We start from the raw sequence: 19477 nt of genomic DNA, 5'->3' as shown, positions 1-19477 counted from the left end.
CTCAATGTCAAGAAGACAGAGATTCTCACTACTGGGCCAATTGGCAGCATCAGGATGGATGGTGAAGAGATTGTTCACAGCTTTAGCTTGCTTGGCTCCACAGTCAACACTCTTGGCATCAGAAGCCAGGGGATTAAAAGATGTATTGCGATGGCAAAGTCTGCTGTTAGGGACCTCTCCAAAGTACTAAAGAACAATGGTGTCACTCTGGAAACTAAAGTGCATTTGATACAGGCCATCGTCTTTGCAGTCACTTGTTATGCTTCAGAGAGTTGGACAATGACTAGGGAGGATAGAATGAAAATTGAGGCCTTTGGGCTGTGGTGGTGCTGGAGAAGAGTATTGAGTGTACCATGGACAGCTAAGAAAACAAACAGGTTCATCCTGGAGAGGGTTAAACCGGCCTCCTCCTTGGACACAAGGATTCTGAAGCTTCGTCTGACATACTTTGGACATGTTGTAAGGAAGGACCGGTCCTTGGAGAGGGACATCATGCTTGGGAGGGTGGACGGACAGCGCAGGAGGGGAAGGCCCCCTATGAGGTGGATTGACTCAGTGACTGCGGTAATTGGGATGGGTGTATCAGATGCAGTGCAATTGGCACAGGACAGAGCAGAGTTTAGGGATGTTGTACATAGGGGCGGCCCTATGAGTCACAAGTGACTCTATGGCACATAACAACAAAAACCATCATGCCTTTCTAATCTATGTGTGGAACAGATCATGTGGATTGAAGGAATTTATGAAGAAGAATTGGGAGGAATTGGCTTGAAGGAAGATTCATCCACAGCCTATTTTATGGAGATGACATAACTTTGCTTGCTGAAACAGAAGGTCAAGGATTTCAGTGTTCAATATTGATTGCATCTCAACATCAAGAAAACAAAAGATTCTCCTCTCTGGACCAATTGGCAGCATCATGATAGATGGAGAAAAAATTGAGATTGTTAACAGTTTCATCTTCTTAAGATCGACAGTCAAATCTCTTTGGCACCAGTAGTCAAGAAATCAAAAGATGAATTGCTTTTGAAAAGTCTACTGTCAGGGACCTCTCCCGAGTGCTAAAGAGAACCAGTGTTAATGTTAATGTCTATGACTGATCAAGGCCATGCCTTTCTCTGTTTTGTGCACCTGAGAGCTGGACAGTGACTAAAAATTACAGAAGTATTGATGTCTTTGATTTGTAGTGCTAGAGAAAAGTATTGTACATGCCATAGACCACCAAGAGAACAAATAGGTCTTACCTGGAGAGGGTGAAACCAGGTTGCTCCTTAGAGGCAAGGATTTTGAAACTCTGTCTCACATACTTTGGCATGTTGCCAGGAGGGACCAGACCTTGGAGAAAGGTATCATACTTGGAAGAGTAGAAGGACAGCACAGGCGAAGATGAATGAGATGAATTGACACAATGACTGTGGCAGTGAGGTCAGATGATCACCAGAGATGGCAGTGTTGGCTCAGAATAGGGTAAGGTTCAGAGCTATTGTTCATTGAGTCACTAGGAGTCTTCGTCGACTTAATGGCTCATAACAACAACAACAGTAACAACATGATGTGTTGTTATTGTTGCTTCAAACCTTTATCAGTTTAATTCTTCTATTTTATTTTGACATAATAATAAGTCTGGCAGGAGTGGGAAGGGGTGACCAGATTGTGGATCTGAAACTCTGAAGAGTCATGTCTATTTTTGCAGCTATGAGTCGTGCTCGACTCTAAGGCAATCAGCAACAATAGATTGAATGATTTAGTCAGTTAGTTTTAGTTTATATGTAGTCTTCTGCAAAAATATATACTTGTAAAGCTACAAATAGTTAAAGGAAAGCATTCTGGATAAAAGTCTGGCATTTGACTTACTGGGATTTATTACTTCATTAGCTATTAGAAAGGATCATGAAAGGAGATCTTCAGCTAAGAAGCTTTTACTATCCTAAAGTGCTGTTTATCAGAGAAATAAGAATGAGAGTAATAGTACTAATAAATGTTTATAGCACATCAGCATGATTAATCAAAGTGGTTACATTAATGACAGAAATTCCTGGACATCAGATTATGAGCCAGAGCTGGGGTCTGTGTAAACAGTAGAAATATGAATGGTGTGAGTAAAATGTTACATGTTTATGTTGAACTGAATTACTCTGTATTTCTCCTTTCATGGCTGTTTTGTTTGTTTCTTGACCTCACTTCTTTCGATTTCTTGCATATAAAGCAGTGGCATTAGTCTAGTACTGAGTGTCTCTATTATTTCCGCTCTTGGGTCCCATTACATAGTTTATGTTGGCCCTAGATATGATTCTCATTCCACAGACGTTAAGTAACCGAGGGAATATTTTATTTTTGCTGTGGCCTAGTAGCAAGAAGCTGTGCTACAATCCCAAAGGCATGCGGTTCAAGGCCACCAGCGGCTGTGCGGGAGAAGGATGGGCAGTCTCCTCTCATACGATTAATTGCTTCTGAAAACCCGATGGAGGGTCAACTGTCGGTCGGTTCTGAATCTACGGTATACAACAACAATAAATATTTTAGAGAATGTGTATATTTTTGCTTGAAAGTGAGAAAATACTGCCCTCCGCCTTTACTTTAGTTGCTGTTACTTGCAGTGTTAGGAAGGAAGCTAAGTAATTTTTCAAAAAGTTACTAAGTCAAACAGTATGTGCAGGAGGAATGTTTGGTGAATAAGTGTTACTAGTTGCTTTTCGTGTATGTTGTTGTTGTGTGCCATCAAGTTGGAACCAACTCTTGTTGACCCTCCAGTGGGTTTTCAGAGGCTGAGAATCTTATGAGAGGAGATTGCACACCTTTCTCCCAAAGTGCTGCTGACGGATTGGGAACACCAGGGAAGTGCCATCTTCAGGTTGGCAGTATCTCTCCTCATGGCCTATGTTACTACAGCTTCCTAACACACTCATGTGTCTGGAAAGAAAGGCAAGTGACTTCTAAGAAATCAGCCACTGAAAATCCTGCCAAGTACAGCTCTACTTTCACATGATTGGGGGTGCTATGGGAAAGGTGGAGGGACATGCAGCAGAGGAAGACCCACAACCAGGCAGATTGGCACAGGGACTACAGCAATGGGCATGAGTGTGTCAGATTGTGAGGATGGCACAGACGGACAGGGTTCAGACCAGTTGTTCCCAGGGTCACTATGAGTCATACTCCAGTCACATCTAACAATGACAACATGACTCAAAGTATACATGATACTGCTACAGTAATTTTTTTCAATGTAAGTTTTCTGTCCTCTATTACTAGTGCAATACATGAGTCTTGTCCCTATATTTATCTAAATTAAGTTACAGATTCAACAAGTAGACAAACATAGCCAGGTGCAAATTTGACTGTCCTCAGCATTCTCTCCTTCATATTTTTAAACTATTAGAGCAGGAGAGTCACCTCGCTTGTGTTTAGTCCCTTTGTACCTGCACTGGGACCCCAAAGGCACACGATACAAATCCACCAGCTGCTCTGCAGAAGAAAGGGGGGTAGTCTCCTCCGGGGTGATTTACTGCCTCTGAAAACCTATTGGAGGGTCAGCTATGAGTTCTTACTTGATGGCAGTGAATTATGATTATGACTGGGTGTATTGAAACTGCCAACCTTTCTGCTAGCCAATGAGCATAGTAAATGCACCATACAGAGGAGAAAATATAAAGAATATATTATATTCATGTTGTTGTGTGCTGTCGAGTCAGAACCAACTGTAGCTGACCCTCCAATGGCTTTTCAGAGGGAGTAAATTGCACAGGTTGAGATTGCCCCGCTTCCTTCTGCAGAGCAGCTGGTGGGTTTGTATCGTGTGCTTTTGGAGTCACTGTGCAGGTGCAAATTCAGGCCACTTAGTTTGGTGTGTGGTAGAAAAGTATGTAATTTTCTTAAGCATTTTTTTGCTGAATAAAATCTGATCATTACATAATGAATGTCAGTTTTCACTGAAGGATTGGAAATAAGAAAAAGAAAAGTGATCTATCTGTCATATTTACTGCAACATTCTTGAGAATTATCACCACTTATACAGACACCTGAAATGTATGTAACATTAAAAATTAAATTCTTCTTTCCTCAAAAAATAGAAGTGTCTTTTTTTTTAATCAGTCATTTAAAAATGGAGTGGCTGTTGCTCTTGTATTTCCCTTAGTTCTAGCACTTCATCACAACTGTAATAAATGGAATATAAATGTATATACTGAATGATGACCTTAGTGTCTGAATGTCATTTTTTCTATGTATATACTATTTGTATTTGTTTTCTATTGCTGTGAATCATTTAACAGAGTTAGCTTAAAATTATATGCATATATTATTTCATAGTTTTGTAGGTTGGGCTGTGTTTTTGTTCATGCTATCATAGGCTGCCCAAATGCTTTGGGCAGAATATTGAATGATCCAGGAAGTATTAAAAGAAAATGGAAAGAGTATACAGAGTCATTGTACCAAAAGGAATTAGAAGACACAGAAGAATTTAATGAAACAACATATGAGCAAGAGCATTGGAAGATGAAGGAAGTTCAAGCTGCTTTGAAGGAATTGGCAAAAAATAAGGCCCCAGGAATTGATGGTATATAAAACCAATTGACATATTTCAACTAATAGATGCTGCCCTAGATGTGCTCACCAAGTTATGTCAAGAAATCTGAGAGGACAACCACTTGGCCACCTGACTGAAAGAGATCTGTATCTGTTCCCATTTCAAAGAAAGGTGATTTAAAAGAGTGTGGAAATTATTGAACAATATCATTGATATCACATGTAAACAAGATTCTGCTGAAGATTATCCAAAAACTAGAACAGCATATCAACATAAAACTGCCGGAGTGGAGGCTGGGTTTAGAAGGTGTCGTGGGACTAGGAATATTGTAGCAAATGTTAGATGAATCTTGGCTGAAAGAAGGGAGTACCAGAGGAATGTCTATCTGTATTTTATTGATTATGCAAAGACGTTTAACTGTGTGGATCATAACAAACTGTGGCTAACTTTAAGAGGAACAGAAATCCCAGAACACTTGATTGTGCTGATGTGAAACTTATACTTGGACCAGGAAGCCGTCATCAGAACAGAGCAAGGAAATACTGCATGGTTCAAAATTGGGAAGGACGTACGCCAGAATGTGTCCTATCTCCATACCTTTCAACCTGTAGGCAGAACAGATTATCCAGGAGACTGGGCTCTGTGAGGAAAAGTGTGGCATCAGGATTGGTGGAAGATTCATCAACAATATGTGTTAATGCAGCTGACACAATCCTGCTTGCTGAAGCTGAGGAGGACCTGAAGCGCTTGCTGCAGCCTTCAATATGGATTGAAGGTCAATATCAAGAAAACAAAGACAGGGCCGATTGGGAGCATCATGCTAGATAGTGAAGAGATTGAGACTGTTAATAGCTTCTGTTTGGCTTCACCGTCAATGCTCTTGGCACCAGCAGCCAGGAAATTAAAAGACAAATTGCATTGGGTAAGTTTGCTGCCAGAGACCTCTCCAAAGTACTGAAGAACAGTGATGTCAGTCTGGAGACTAAGGTGCATTCAGGTCATGGTCTTTGCAGTTACTTTCTATGCATCAGAGAGCTGGACAGTGACTAAGGATGAGGGAAGGAGAATTGATGCCTTTGAGCTGTGGTGCTGGAGAAGAGTATTGAGTATACCATGGACTGCTAAGAGAGCAAACAGATTTGTCCTAGACAAGGTTAAACCAGGCTGCTCCTTAGAGGCAAGGATTCTGAAGCTTCGTCTGACATACTTTGGATATGTTGCAAGGAGGGACTAGTCCTTGGAGAGGCACGTCATGCTTGGGAGAGTGAAGGTACAGCCCAAGAGAGGAAGATCTTCGATGAGATGGATTGATTCAGTGACTGGGGGAATGGGAGTAGGTGTGTCAGAGACAATAAGATTGGCACAGGATAGAGCGGAGTTTAAAGCTGTTGTACATAGGGTCGTTATGAGTCATAGGCGACTCGACGGCAAATAACAACAACCATTAGCGATCTACTGACAGAATTTACTGTCATAATATAACTTGGTTGTGCAATGAGATGATGTTAAGACAGTGTGTATTTCAGGCTTTCTGTGCTTTGAAAGTATCTAGTTGTTGGAAGGGTTTTTGTTCTAACTATTTTTTAGTTTTTGTGGTTTTTTTTTTAATTCACTTTATTTCATATGATCATACTCATATATTATGTCTTATAAACTTTATCACCATTGATCTGTCCCCACTACTACTTTGTCCTTTTAAATCCCCAATTTTTACTAATTCCTTCAACCCTCCAAACCCTGTGATTTTTCTCCGCTCACACCCTCAGCCCTGCTGCTCTCTCCCTTATAGAGGCTTTCTTGTTCCACAGCTGAAGTCAGTACACATTATTGGGCACATACAATATGCTAGCACACATATAGGCAATAGGGTTGGGAGTGCAAAATGGGGTCTCAGCTGTTAAAGAACTTACTTATTTGAGTGTATATGTGTGTATGTATGTGTCTGTGTACTGGAGAGAGGTAATAGGGAAATAAAAAAATCTATGAACAAATGAATTCGGTAATTTGAAAAAAACCTACTGTGAGAATATTGATCCCAACACAAAGCAACCTTCCATTGGGTTTCCACTGTTTTAATCTTTATGGCAGGAGACTATCCATCTTTCTTCCTCAAAACCTTACACTAATTAGCACCATATCATGCTACACACCACACCTCAGCATAACTCAACAATAATGCCTGTAGATTCACTGAGATCCACAATCAACACCCATGGAAGCAGTAGTCAAGATGTCAAGAGATATATTTTTGTTGTTGTTATATGCCATCGAGTTGCCTGCCAATCATAGTGACCCTGTCAATCCGTTTTGTTGCATCTTCCTCTCCTTTATTGACCTTCCACTTTTCCAAGCCCAACTCCCTTTTTCAAGAACTAGATGCTTCTGGTAACACGTCCAAAGTATGTGAGATGAAGCCACACCATCTTTGCCTCTAAAGAGCATTCTCCTTGCACTTGAAAGACGAATTTGTTTGTACAACATCTCTGAAGCCTGCCCTGTTCTGAGCCAGTCTCTGAACACATTGACTCTGACACACCTGTCCTCATTGTTACTGTATCAATCCATCTCATCCGGGACTTTCCTCTCTTACATTGTCCCTTCACCCTTCTGAATATTATGTCCTTCTCCAAGGACCGGTCCCTCCTGGCCACATACCCAAAGATGTTAGACAGAGCCTCAGAGTCTTAGCCTCCAAGGAAAAACTTGGTTTTACCCTCTCCTGGACAGACCTATTTATTTTCTTGTAGGTTTATGGTATGCTCCATAACTAGAAGTTATTGATTCTTCTTCTGTCATCCTTAGTCATTGTCCAGATCTCTAATGCATAGCAAGTAATTGCAAAGACCATGGCCTGGACCAGGCACACCTTAGTCTCCAGACTGACATCATTGCGTTTCAGGATTCTGGAGAAGTTCCTGACAGCAGATTTTCCCAGTGCAATTTGTCTTTTGATTTCCTGACTGCCGGTGCCAAGATAAGTATTATGTTAGGTAAATATGTTGCCATGGACCTCTTTAAAATGCTGAAGAACAGTGATACTCTTTTAAAGACTAGAATGTACTTGACCCAAGTCATGGTACTTTGAGATGTTTCTTATGCATGTGGACAATGAATAAGGAAGATCAAAGGAGAATCCGTGCCTTTGAATTGTGGTGTTAGTGAAGAGTATTGAATATCCCATAGACTGCCATAAGAACAAACAAATTTATCTTATAAGTGCAATGAGAATGCTCTTTAGAGGCAAGGATGGTGTGGCTTCATCTCACATACTTTGGACATGTTACCAGAAGCATCTAGTTCTTGAAAAAAGGAAGTCAGAGTTGGCAAAGTGGAAGGTCAATAAAGGAGAGGAAGATGCAACAAAATGGACTGACAGACTGAAACAGTGGGTTCATCTCACAGTGCAAGTTGTGAGAATGCACTGGATTAGGCAAGGTTTCAGGCTATTGTACTGTTCATGTTTCTGGTCACTATGAGTTTGAGTTGACTTAGATGGAACAAAAGCAACAAAAATATCAAATATTGAGTCTTCCTACCCATGAACAGGCCACATTTTCCCATTTCTTTAGGTCTTTTATTGCGTCTTGCAGAAATGCTCTGTAATTTCTTTGTATAGGTCTTTTATATCTCTAGTTAGGTTCACTCCCAAGTATCTCAATCCATGATTGGCTATTATAAATGATAATGCTTTCTTGATTTCCTTCTCTGAGTTCTTTTTGTTACTGTGGAGAAATCCCGCTGAATTTTGTATATTGATCTTATATCCTGTCACTCGACTAAATTGGCCTATTAACTCTTACCAGTTTTTTTGTTGTGTCTTTGAAGTTTTCTGTGTACGTGATCATATCATCTCCACATAGTGATAGTTTCACCATCTCTTTGCCGATCTGTAATGCCTTTTATTTCCTTCTCCTGTTGTATTGCCCTAGCACTTCCAGAACAATATTGAAATGAAGTGGTGACAGTGAGCATTCTTGTCTGTTCCCTGTTTGCAAGGAAAATGATTTTAGTCTTCATTGAGAAGGATGTTGACTTTTGATTTTGCATATATACTTTTCACTATGTTGAGGAAATTCCCTTCTATTCCAATTTTGTTGACTGTCTTTATCAGGAAGGGGTAAATATTATGAAAATGAAAATCCTATCAAATCCTATCAAAAGCATGTTCAATGTAATCCCAATCCAGATACCAAATTCATTTTCCAAGGAGAGTGAATGAGAAATTATCAAATTTATTTGGAGAGGTAAGATCACTTTCTTTTGTGGTGACATCTTGCTCTGGTTTTGTGTGGGGTTTGAGGTCATCTGCTTCTTTCATACCATTGTAGTCATAGTGATTTTCTTGCTTGGAATCCTCACTGGCCCAGGGCCAGGTGGGGCAGCTTGCTCCGCCGACAGTCCTCTCTGTTCCCACAGTGGTTAGATGAACTCTGAAGCACCGTAACACCAAGGCTCCTTTAAGGCTGCTTAATAATATCAGTAGGACTCAGGCACCACTGTAAAGAGTCTCTAAAGCTTCCACTGGCTAAAGATGAAACAATCTGAATATCACTAAGGAGATAAACTGATGCATGAGAAAATAAATGTTTTATGCTTTAAGAATAAGTTTATACATGTTGTTGTTATTGATATGTATCATCGAGTCCCCTGCAATTCATAGTGACCCTGTGTACAACAGTCCTAAACCCTGCTCTATCCTGCGCCAATCTTATTGTCTCTGACATGCCTACTCCTGTTGCCGGTTAGAGACAAAGAGAAAGCGAAGCACCAGGGACTCACGCTTGGAGCCAAAAGTAAAGATTTTTTTCTTCTTCAGCATAGATAGAAAAAACCCTAAACATTCCATTACTCTCAAAATAACTAGGCTTCTTCCTATACAGCAAACATTTATCTGAGAGACCATAAAATAGTATATCTAACAATTATCCCTGGAGCCAGAAAGGAATGTGTCTTTGGTCATCCAGGAATCAGAGCTTTTAATGATTTACTCAGTTTTAACAAAGACAAGAAGAGTTTATCCTCTGTAAATTCTCAGGGACAATAGCTTCTTGGTAGCCTGTATTTTCTACAAGCTCTCAAGAATGTTAGTTTCTCATTAATAAAGCTTTCAAAGCTGCTCTTCTGGGTTTAATGAGGTCTCATGAAAGCACCCTTGTTTTTCTTGGGAGATATGTCCATGTGCTTGCTTAGTAAGCTGTCTTCACGTAGCTTCTCACTGAGTGTTCCTAATGGTACATCTAAACTTGTACGCAGAAAATTAACAAAAAAACAATGACTTTCAGAAATTCTCATACACCCCTCCATTACCCCAGTCACTGAATCAATCCATCTCACTGAGGGTCTTCCTCTTTTGCGCTTTCCCTCGCAAGCATGACATCCCTCTCCAAGGACTGGTCCCTCCTTGCAACATGTCCAAAGTATGTCAGAATCCTTGCTTCCAAGGAGCAGCCTAGTCTCCCCCTCTACAGAACAATTTTTGTTTGTTCTCTTAGCATTCCATGGTATATTCAGTGCGCTTCTCCAGCACCACAACTCAAAGGCATCAGTTCTCCTATCATCCCTAGTCATTATTCAGCTTTCTTATGCGTAGCAAGTAATTGTAGACAGGCCTTGATCAGGCGTACCTTAGTTTCCAGACTGACATCATTGCTCTTCAGTACTCTGGAGAGGTCTTTGACAGCAGACTTTCCCCATGCAATTTGTCTTTTAATTTCCTGGCTGTTGGTGCCAGGAGTGTTGATTGTGGAGCCAAGCAGACTAAAGCTGTTAACAGTCTCAATGTCTTCACCATCTAGCATTATGCTGTCAATTGACCCAGTGGTGGGAATCTTTGTTTTCTTGATGTTGAGCTTCAATCCATATAGAAGGCTACAGTCCTTGACTTTCTGCAGCAAGTGCATCAAGGTCTCCTCAGTTTCAGCAAGCAGGTTTATGTCATCTGCATAACACAGATTGTTGATGAATCTTTCTCCAATTCTGATGCCACATTTCTTGTGTGTGTGTGTGTGTGTGTGTATTCAAAAAACAAAACAAAATTAATTTTTTAAAAATGTTATATGTGTGTGTGTGTGTACTGTCAAATTGGATCTGACTGGTGCAAGAAGAGATTGCCCCTCCTTTTCCAGCAGAGCATCTGGTGGATTTGAACCACGTAACTCTGGGATTGCAGTACAGCTTCTTGCCATTAGGTCACCAGAGCTCCCGAGGGGGTGGGGAAAAATTAAAATCAGCCCAACTAACTGAAAACCTTTGAAGGCGTTTAATAAATTCTTTGTTTTAAAAACTATTAGGAAAAAGTAGCAAGCATTTGTCTTCTTCCTCCATCACTTGTGCCATAGGGTTATTAGCAAATACATGTGGCAAAATTTCTCTTAGAAAAATATTCTAACAAGTAAATAAAGAATAGTAGAATTAATTAAATTAGTTATTAAACATTAGCTGCAGCTAACACCAGAAAAGGAACTACCATATAAATATATATTCTAATAAGGAATACTGGTGTACAGCATTTACATTCTCTATTGATAACCAAGAGATGAGCCATTTGACCCCATCAGTTGCTCTTGTAGAAAGATTTAGCAATCTTTTCTAAAATTAGTATTCTATTGAATGTTTATAGAAAGGATGTGTTTTCATTCATTCCTTGATACGCATTTTCCTCCTTCCCTCCTTCCCTAATTCACGTTGCAGTGTATGTCTTATTTCAGATTATCAGTTGACATATACACAATGTCTAAGCACCTGTTCCTGTCAGATGGTCCCTCCCTTCTCTCATTCTCCCCAGATTTCCTTGTTTCCATCCTATTTTATAACTGATTTTATGCAGTACATGTCCTTTTGTAACTGAGATAGTTCACTGAACATACTATCTTCCAGCCTTACCCATGTGTTGTAGTATTTTGCAAGTTCTTTTTTTTTAGTGCTATGTAATTGTGTGGCTGTACCACAGTTTTTCTATTTGTTTCTTGATGGGCACTTGGCTGCTTCCATCTCTTCATTAGAATGAATAATGTGAAAGGGACAGCAACTTTAAAGATTTATAACCTTGGAAACGATATGGTATAATTTCTGTTATATCCTATGTGGCAGAAACTTTAAAGATTTACAACCTTGAAAACTATATGGTATCATTTCTGTTATATCCTATGTGGTCACTGTACAGAGATTAGACTCAATGGCAATAGATTTGGTTTGAATTTGGGATAGTGAATATAACCCATGAAGTGTATTTTTCTTAGAAAATTAAACATAAATCAGATTACACCCCTTGATTTTCCAGATAATTGTGCAGAGGGCTTCTGGGTAGCTAATAAGATTCTTTTTCTGAATGAATATTAGTAGTATGATTGCCCTTTTTTTCCCATTGAGCAATTTATTTTTGTTAACAACTTTGGTAGTTTACTGGTAAGGAGTGGGACTGCCAGTTCAAAGACAGGCAGTTCAAATTGGTCAGCTGTTCTTCAGGATAAAGATGGACAATCTACTCCCATGTGATTAACTGCCTCTGAAACCCCTTTGGAGGATCATCTCTGAGTCATTTCTAATTCAGTGGCACACAGAATCCATTCATTGCATGAGATTATCCGTGTAACTGGCAATTTGAATCCCCTATCAACTCTGAGGAAGAAAGGTGGAAAATCTCTTTCCATGCCATTTACAGCTCTGAAAATCTGTTGTAGGATCACCAGTAAGTTGCTACTGACCCAACAGTACTAAAACAATACCAGAAAACTCATCTGACTGCCGTTGAGCCATTTCTGATTCACAATAATCCTCAACTGGTCTTCTGAAGTTGGAAATCCATGTGTGAGGAGACTGCCCATCTTTCTCCCATTAAGTGTTCAGTGGATTTAAACTACTGACCTTTCAGTTAGCAGCACAAGACGTTATACACTGTGCCACCAGAGATCCTTGTGTTAAACAATATGAAAGTAAAATTTTAAGTAAGATTGAGGTTGTCAGGTGCTTTGAAATTGACTGACTCATAGTGACCCTATGAATAACAGATCAGAACCTTGTCCTCTCTTTTGTTAGCTTCCTGATTTCTTTCATGCTCAAGTTCATTATCACTGTGTCAATACATTGTGCTGAGCATTATATTTAACATTTTAATAGTTTTGTTTTTTAAAGTTACTTGCTAGATTTTCATAGGAAATCTGAACCCTAACTTTAAGGAGGAATGTTAAAAAATTTTAGTGGAGAGTCTAAACAATAGAGTTGCAAATAGTAGCTAAAACAGAAGAATCAAGCAAGCTCCACATGAAAGAGCACCGAAGTCAGTCACTTAGGGCATCTTCAGTCCAAAGGGGAACTCTGGTGACATAGTGCGTAAGGAGTTACACTGCCAACTCAAAGGCAGGCAGTTTGAATTTACCAGTCGTTCCATGGGAGAGAGAGGAGGAGTCTCTTCCCATGGACTTTACAGTCTCTGAAAACCTCCTGAAGGGTCAGCTGTGTGTTGGGTCTGACTCAGCAATGAGGTTAGGATTAAGGTTACCTAAAAATGTTATATGCTTCACATTTTCTTCCAAGTACTTTTACTAATTAATGGTATATACTCAAAAAACTCCTTGCCTTGGAGTCAGATAACTGACCCTTCAGTGGCTTTTCAAAGGAAGAGATTACCCATCTTTCTTTCAGAAGCTGCTGTGGATTCAAACTTCTGGAGAGGTGTTATTTAAATTCTCTGTAACTGAATATAATGACTTTTCTTGAATTTAAAAATGTTTTTAAAACAACGATGAGATATCATCTCACCCTAGTCAGATTAGCAAAATTTAACAGAACAGCAAGCAACAAATGCTGGCGAGATTGTGGAGAAACTGGAACCCTTATTCAGTGTTGGTGGAAGTGTAAAATGGTGCAACCACTGTGGAAGGCGGTATGGCACTTTCTCAAAAAGTTGCAAATAGAGATATCAATTAACCCAGCAGTTCCACTACTGGAAATATACCCTAAAGAAACCAGAACTGCAGATATATACACACCCATGTTTATCGTAGCTTTGTTCACAGTAGCAAGGTGTTGGAAAAAACTTAAGCGCCCATCAACAAACGAATGGATAGAGAAGCTGTGGTATATTCACACAATGGAATACTACGCTGCATTGAAAAATAAGGAACTCATGCAATATTACTCAAAATGGGTGACCCTGGAGAACATTATGCTGAGTGAAGTATCTCAGTCACAAAAGGACAAATACTGCATGGTGCCACTGTTGTAAAACAGGACTGACAGCAGGGTTGGGGGGAGACTGAGAAAGATGGGATAAATGATGTATACTGCATTGAAACAGATAAGGGAGAAGACTGTTTAAAAGGGTTATGAGATTAGGTATTTTTGTCATGACAGGAGTCCAGAGCAAAGGCTGAATAGTGGAGTGGACCTGGGGGAAGGGATTATAAAACAATGAAAGAATTTTTCTTTTACTTTTCGAAGAGGGTAGTGTACTTGTGGGGGGGAGGGTTGGCAGGGGAGAAAAGTGCAGCAATGAATGAATGGAAATCCAAAGTCTCTGTAAATTTTCATTAAAATTAGTAATAATTTTTTCTAAAGTTTTAAAAATTTGTTTATTAAGCAGATTCCCCCCCCCTACTTTTCTTCATTGGCCTTATGTTTCGCACAATCATTCCAATACATTGTGTTTTATAAAATTAATCACCATTGGACTATGTGCACCATTACCCCATTTTTTTCAGATCCCCACTGGATCTTTCCCATTTCCTTTACCTTCCTCTTCATAAGTTGTGTGATACTGTCATTTCCCTCCTACCTACTTTTACTCCCAACCCTTGGGCCCTTATACATGTTTTACTAGTTATCCTTATATAATGGAAGGATAAGGTATCCTTTGTTATAGCTTTCCATTTTTTATTTATAATGGTTTATTTCTTATTTATATGGTGATCATCCTATTTTATTTGATAAAATAATTTTCATTAGGCAGTCTCCTTTCATGTGATTAATGGCTTCGGAAAAACTGGAGGGTCCGCTGTGGGTCAGATCCAACTCTACGGTATATAAAAACAGCAGTGTTAATAAAATGGAAATGTTGTTGTTGTTGTTGTTATGTGCCGTCGAGTCGCCTGCGACTCATAGCGACCCTATGTACAACAGCCCTAAACTCCGCTCTGTCCTGTGCCAATCGCACTGTCTCTGACACTCCCATCCCAATTATCCCAGTCACTGAATCAATCCACCTCATAGAGGGCCTTCCTCTCCTGCGCCGTCCCTCCACCCTCCCAAGCATGATGTCCCTCTCCAAGGACCGGTCTCTCCTCACTACATGTCCGAAGTAAGTTAGACGGAGCGTCAGAATCCTTGCCTCCAAGGAGCCACCCGGTTTAACCCTCTCCAGGACAAATCTATTTGTTTTCCAAGCAGTCCATGGTATTCTCAGTACTCTTCTCCAGCACCACAGCTCAAAGGCATCAGTTCTCCTTCTATCCTCCTTGGTCATTGTCCAGCTCTCTGATGCATAACAGGTGATTGCGAAGACCATGGCCTGTATCAGACGCACCTTAGTCTCCAGAGAGACACCACTGCTCTTCAGCACTTTGGAGAGGTCCCTACCAGCAGACTTTCCCATGGCAGTGCGCCTTTTAATTTCCTGGCTGCTGGTGCCAAGACTGTTGACTATGGAGCCAAGCAAACTAAAGCTGTGTACAATCTCAATCTCTTCACCATCCATCCTGATGCTGCCGATTGGTCCAGTGGTGAGAATCTTTGTCTTCTTGACATTGAGCCTCAATCCATATTGCAGGCTGCCGTCCTTGACACTCTGCAGCAGGCGCTTCAGGTCCTCCTCAGTTTCAGCAAACAGGGTTGTGTCATCCGCATAACGCAGATTGTTGATAAATCGTCCACCAGTCCTGACCCCACATTTCTCCTCATAGAGCCCAGCCTCCCGGATAATCTGTTCTGCATATAGGTTGAAGAGGTATGGAAATAGGATGCATCCCTGGCGTACGCCCTTCCCAATTTTGAACCATGCAGTGTTCCCTTGCTCTGTTCTGACGACTGCCTCCTGGTCCAAGTATAAGTTTTGCATTAGAACGATCAAGTGTTCTGGGATTCCCATTCTTCTCAGAGTCAGCCATAGTTTGTTATGATCTACACAGTCAAATGCCTTTGCATAGTCAATGAAGCACAGATAGACATTCCTCTGGTATTCCCTGCTTTCAGCCAAGATCCATCTAACATCAGCTACAATATCTCTAGTACCACGACCCCTTCTGAAACCAGCCTGGACTTCTGGTAGTTCTCTGTTGATGTGCTGTTCCAGTCGTTTTTGGATAATCTTCAGTAAAATCTTGCTTGCATGTGAAATCAGTGAAATTGTTCTGTAGTTTCCACATTTGATTGGGTCGCCTTTCTTTGGGATAGGAGCAAATATCAATCTCTTCCAGTCAGTTGGCCAAGTGGTCGTTCTCCAGATTTCTTGGCACAACTTGGTGAGCACGTCCAGGGCAGCATCTGTTAACTGAAATATAACATTAATCGAGAATTTTTTAATGTATGCAAAAGTTTCAAAGTTCATGTCCAGAAGTAAATTAAATTTATTCTTTTTTTATTTCTCCTCCCAGAGGTCTCTTTATAAGCATCCATGATAAAGGACACATTGCTTCACTTCTTAATGCATGGCCAGAAGATGTCATAAAAGTAAGTGATGAGATTTTTCCTCCATGGTGAATTTGTTCTTTTCCCTGTCCCATCAATTTAAAACTTTGACAATTACACTATTTAGTAGCACTTTTTTCTCTAGTGAATATCGCTTAATATTTATCCCTTTTATCTGTGCAAGAGGTATTTTATTCTGATATTATTTAGGGACTGTTTCTCTATTGTTGTTGTTGTTAAGTGCTTTTGAGTTGCAGATGACTCATAGTGACCCTGTGAACAAAAGACCTAAACGCTTGTATAACTTTCATCATTTCTCTAAGTTCATAGGGTTCCTGGAGGCAAGCTGTTTTCAGAAGTGGATGCCAATCCTGCTTCCAAGCTTATTTTAATCTGAGAGCTCCACTGAACACTATCCACCATGGATAGCCATTATCACATTTGACACATCAGTGTCATAGTATTCAACATCACAGCAACCATAAGTACCTCTGTACAGCAAATGGACAGACCAGTGCTATACTACCTGGAAGAATGTTTGACCAAAACCAATTAAAACCAACCAAATTTCCGAACCAAGGCAAGGTTCAAACTCCATGAGCTCCATCATTCCACATTCCTCCATAATCAAGCATTCTCATTTGCTCTCACCAGCCAAAAATGCCCATTTGTGAGCTTTCCACTGCCTCCCCAATCTCCTATTCTGATGCCACATGTTTCTTGAATGATTTGTTCAGCATATAGACTGAATACACTTGAGGAAAGGATAAAGTGTTAATGCACATCTTCCTTGATTTTAATCCATTGTATACCTTGCTCTGTTTGTATAACAGCTTCTTGATTTAGGTATAGGTTTCATGTTGTTGTTGATTACTATTGAGTCTTGCACGACTCTTAGTGACTCCATGAACCAAAGACCTGAGGCGTTTCTATAACTATTGTTTCTCCAAGTTCAAAGAGTTTCCAGAGGCATGCGGCTTAGGAAGTGGATGCCACTCCTGCTTCCCAACCTGTCTTAAAACTGGGAGCTCCACCAAACACGGTCCACCATGGGCAGCCATTATTGCTTTTGAGACCCCAATGGTAAAAGGTTGAGCATCAAAGCAAACCCAGATTACCTCAGCACAGAAATTGAGAAAGAGTGCTGTACAACTTAAAAGAATGTTCCTCCAAAATATAGTATCAAAAGATTAAAAGATAATCCTTCAGACCCAACTTATTAAAAATAAGGGCCCTCCAGTTTAGTTTCTCTATTATTACACCCTAATTTTTCTTAATCCCCTTACTTAAGTTATAATGAATGTTGGAAATGAAATAACATCTGAATCTCTTTAGGCAAATTCCTTTTTCGTATCAGGGGTATATAATCATCTATTAAGAGGAATGTTAGTAGGCAAAACAAACAATCTGTTCATTTATTTCCTTCACCATTATGGTCTAAAGTAGCTCATTTGACTTTTCTCTCTGAATTAACTAATAAAACCAAAAGCAGCAGTTACTGACATGTACTGATTTTCTTTGTGTGGAAGACTTTACATAGATTCACTTTATCCACCCATTGAGAAAAGAAAGGCATCACTGGATTCTATAATGATAGACATTGAGCACAGAACTGTCTCCAGAGCTGGCTCCAGCGGCCTTGAATAAGCTGCCTCTTGACTGAGAGGTGAAATGTGCTTGTATCCTCATTAACACCTCTTTCTCTTTCTGCTAAGTGTCTAGAAACTTTGTGATATGTTTTAGGGTTCAGAACTTTGAAAGGCACTTCTAAAGAGTGACTGTTGTTGCTTTTGTTGGGTATCACTGAATCGGAACTGACCCATAGCTGACCTTTTGGACAGTTTATTGGCAGCAATAATGGCACGGGAGGAGATTGCCCATCCTTTTCCCTCAGAGCAACTGGTGGATTTGAACTGAGTGCCTTTGGTATTACAGTGCAGTTTTTTGCCTCTAGGTCACCAGTGCCTGTTTAAGCAATTGTGACTAGAATTTATGAATTTGGTTCCTAATGTTTGTGTTAGGCAGATTTGTAGAGTAAAATTATTTCCAATATTTTAATTGCCCCAGTATTTTTACGTAAACAGGCCCCCTGCAAGTTACTCCTTCAGCTCCTCTTTCAAGAGCTAGACTGCACTGTCCACAGATTCTATACCTGGGAACATATTGATTCTATGAGGCAGAAGTGTAGTCCCTCTAGAAAAAGGCTACTCATTTCTTAACCAGAAAACTAGGTAGAATTTCAAGAACCAGCAAAATCAATAGGGAAAGGAAATAACTAAATCCATGTTTAACCGAAAAAATTCATAAATACTTTTAAGTCCATAGAATATTTACAGTGTAAAGAACATGTTCATAAAAATATGGTTTTTTATTACCCATTGCCTTTAAGTTGATTGTGATTCAGAGTGAGCCCTTAGTACAAAGTAAAACTTCCTGAGTGTCTTCAAGGCTGTAAATCTTACGGAAGCAGCCTACCTCATCTCTCCCATAGAGGGGCTGGTGGATTCAAAGTGCAGACCTTGAAGTGTTTAACACTATACCACTTGGTGCCTTGAAAGAGCTGTATTGTCGGGGATAGATGAAATGATCTCTACTTATGATAGATACAGTACACAGAATCATCATACTAGATAAAACTTAAAAGTACCTTGAATTTGCAAATTTGACTTTAAAAATTCTCTCCATAAAAATAGCCATTGAGGAGGGAATAGCCCTGGTGGTATAGTGTGTTACATCTTGTGTTGTGAATCGAAAGGCTGGTGGTTTGAATCTACCAACTACTCTGTGAGAAAGATGGACAGTTTCTTCCTACGGAGATTCCCATCCTCAGGAGTCTGATAGAGTGTTGTCATGGCTTGACTTCGCCTCCATGGCAGTGAGTATATAAAAATAACATGTGTTTATCCTTCTTCCCCTCCCCCCACTGGTTTACTTATAAAACTCGAATACAAATTTAAACAGATTCTTTCAATTTCCCTCACCCCCCCACCCATCAAATTGTACAACACAATGATTTACCCTTCTTATCTTATATCACAGCCAGTTAACCTTAATGATACCAGATTGTCTCCTCCAGAGAAGCAAAACAAATTGACCTAATTGCAGTTAAATGTGGGAAATTTTCAAAGATTTAGTATATAGAACATACAAAGATAATCTCTCATATAACTTGTGTTTGTTGTTATGTGCCGTCGAGTCGCCTGCGACTCATAGCGACCCTATGTACAACAGCCCTAAACTCCGCTCTGTCCTGTGCCAGTCGCACTGTCTCTGACACTCCCATCCCAATTATCCCAGTCACTGAATCAATCCACCTCATAGAGGGCCTTCCTCTCC

General features: G+C 40.0%; 1 protein-coding gene across 1 annotated transcript in view; it reads left to right on the top strand.

Annotated features, from left to right (window-relative positions):
* Nucleotides 1-19477, top strand: part of ME1 (malic enzyme 1, NADP(+)-dependent, cytosolic) — a 212837-nt gene that overhangs the window by 65581 nt on the left and 127779 nt on the right. Inside the window, exon 4 of the mRNA XM_006892123.1 lies at nucleotides 16108-16183. Within this exon, the coding sequence (XP_006892185.1) occupies nucleotides 16108-16183 (76 nt within the window). The remainder of the gene's footprint in view (nucleotides 1-16107; nucleotides 16184-19477) is intronic.

This window comes from Elephantulus edwardii, unplaced genomic scaffold (genome assembly GCF_000299155.1).
Source record: "Elephantulus edwardii isolate Elephantulus edwardi_28Jun2011 unplaced genomic scaffold, EleEdw1.0 scaffold00111, whole genome shotgun sequence".
Lineage (NCBI taxonomy): Eukaryota > Metazoa > Chordata > Mammalia > Macroscelidea > Macroscelididae > Elephantulus > Elephantulus edwardii.
The sequence above is the reverse complement of the archived record's forward strand: the minus strand, read 5'-3'. Positions and strand labels throughout refer to the sequence as shown.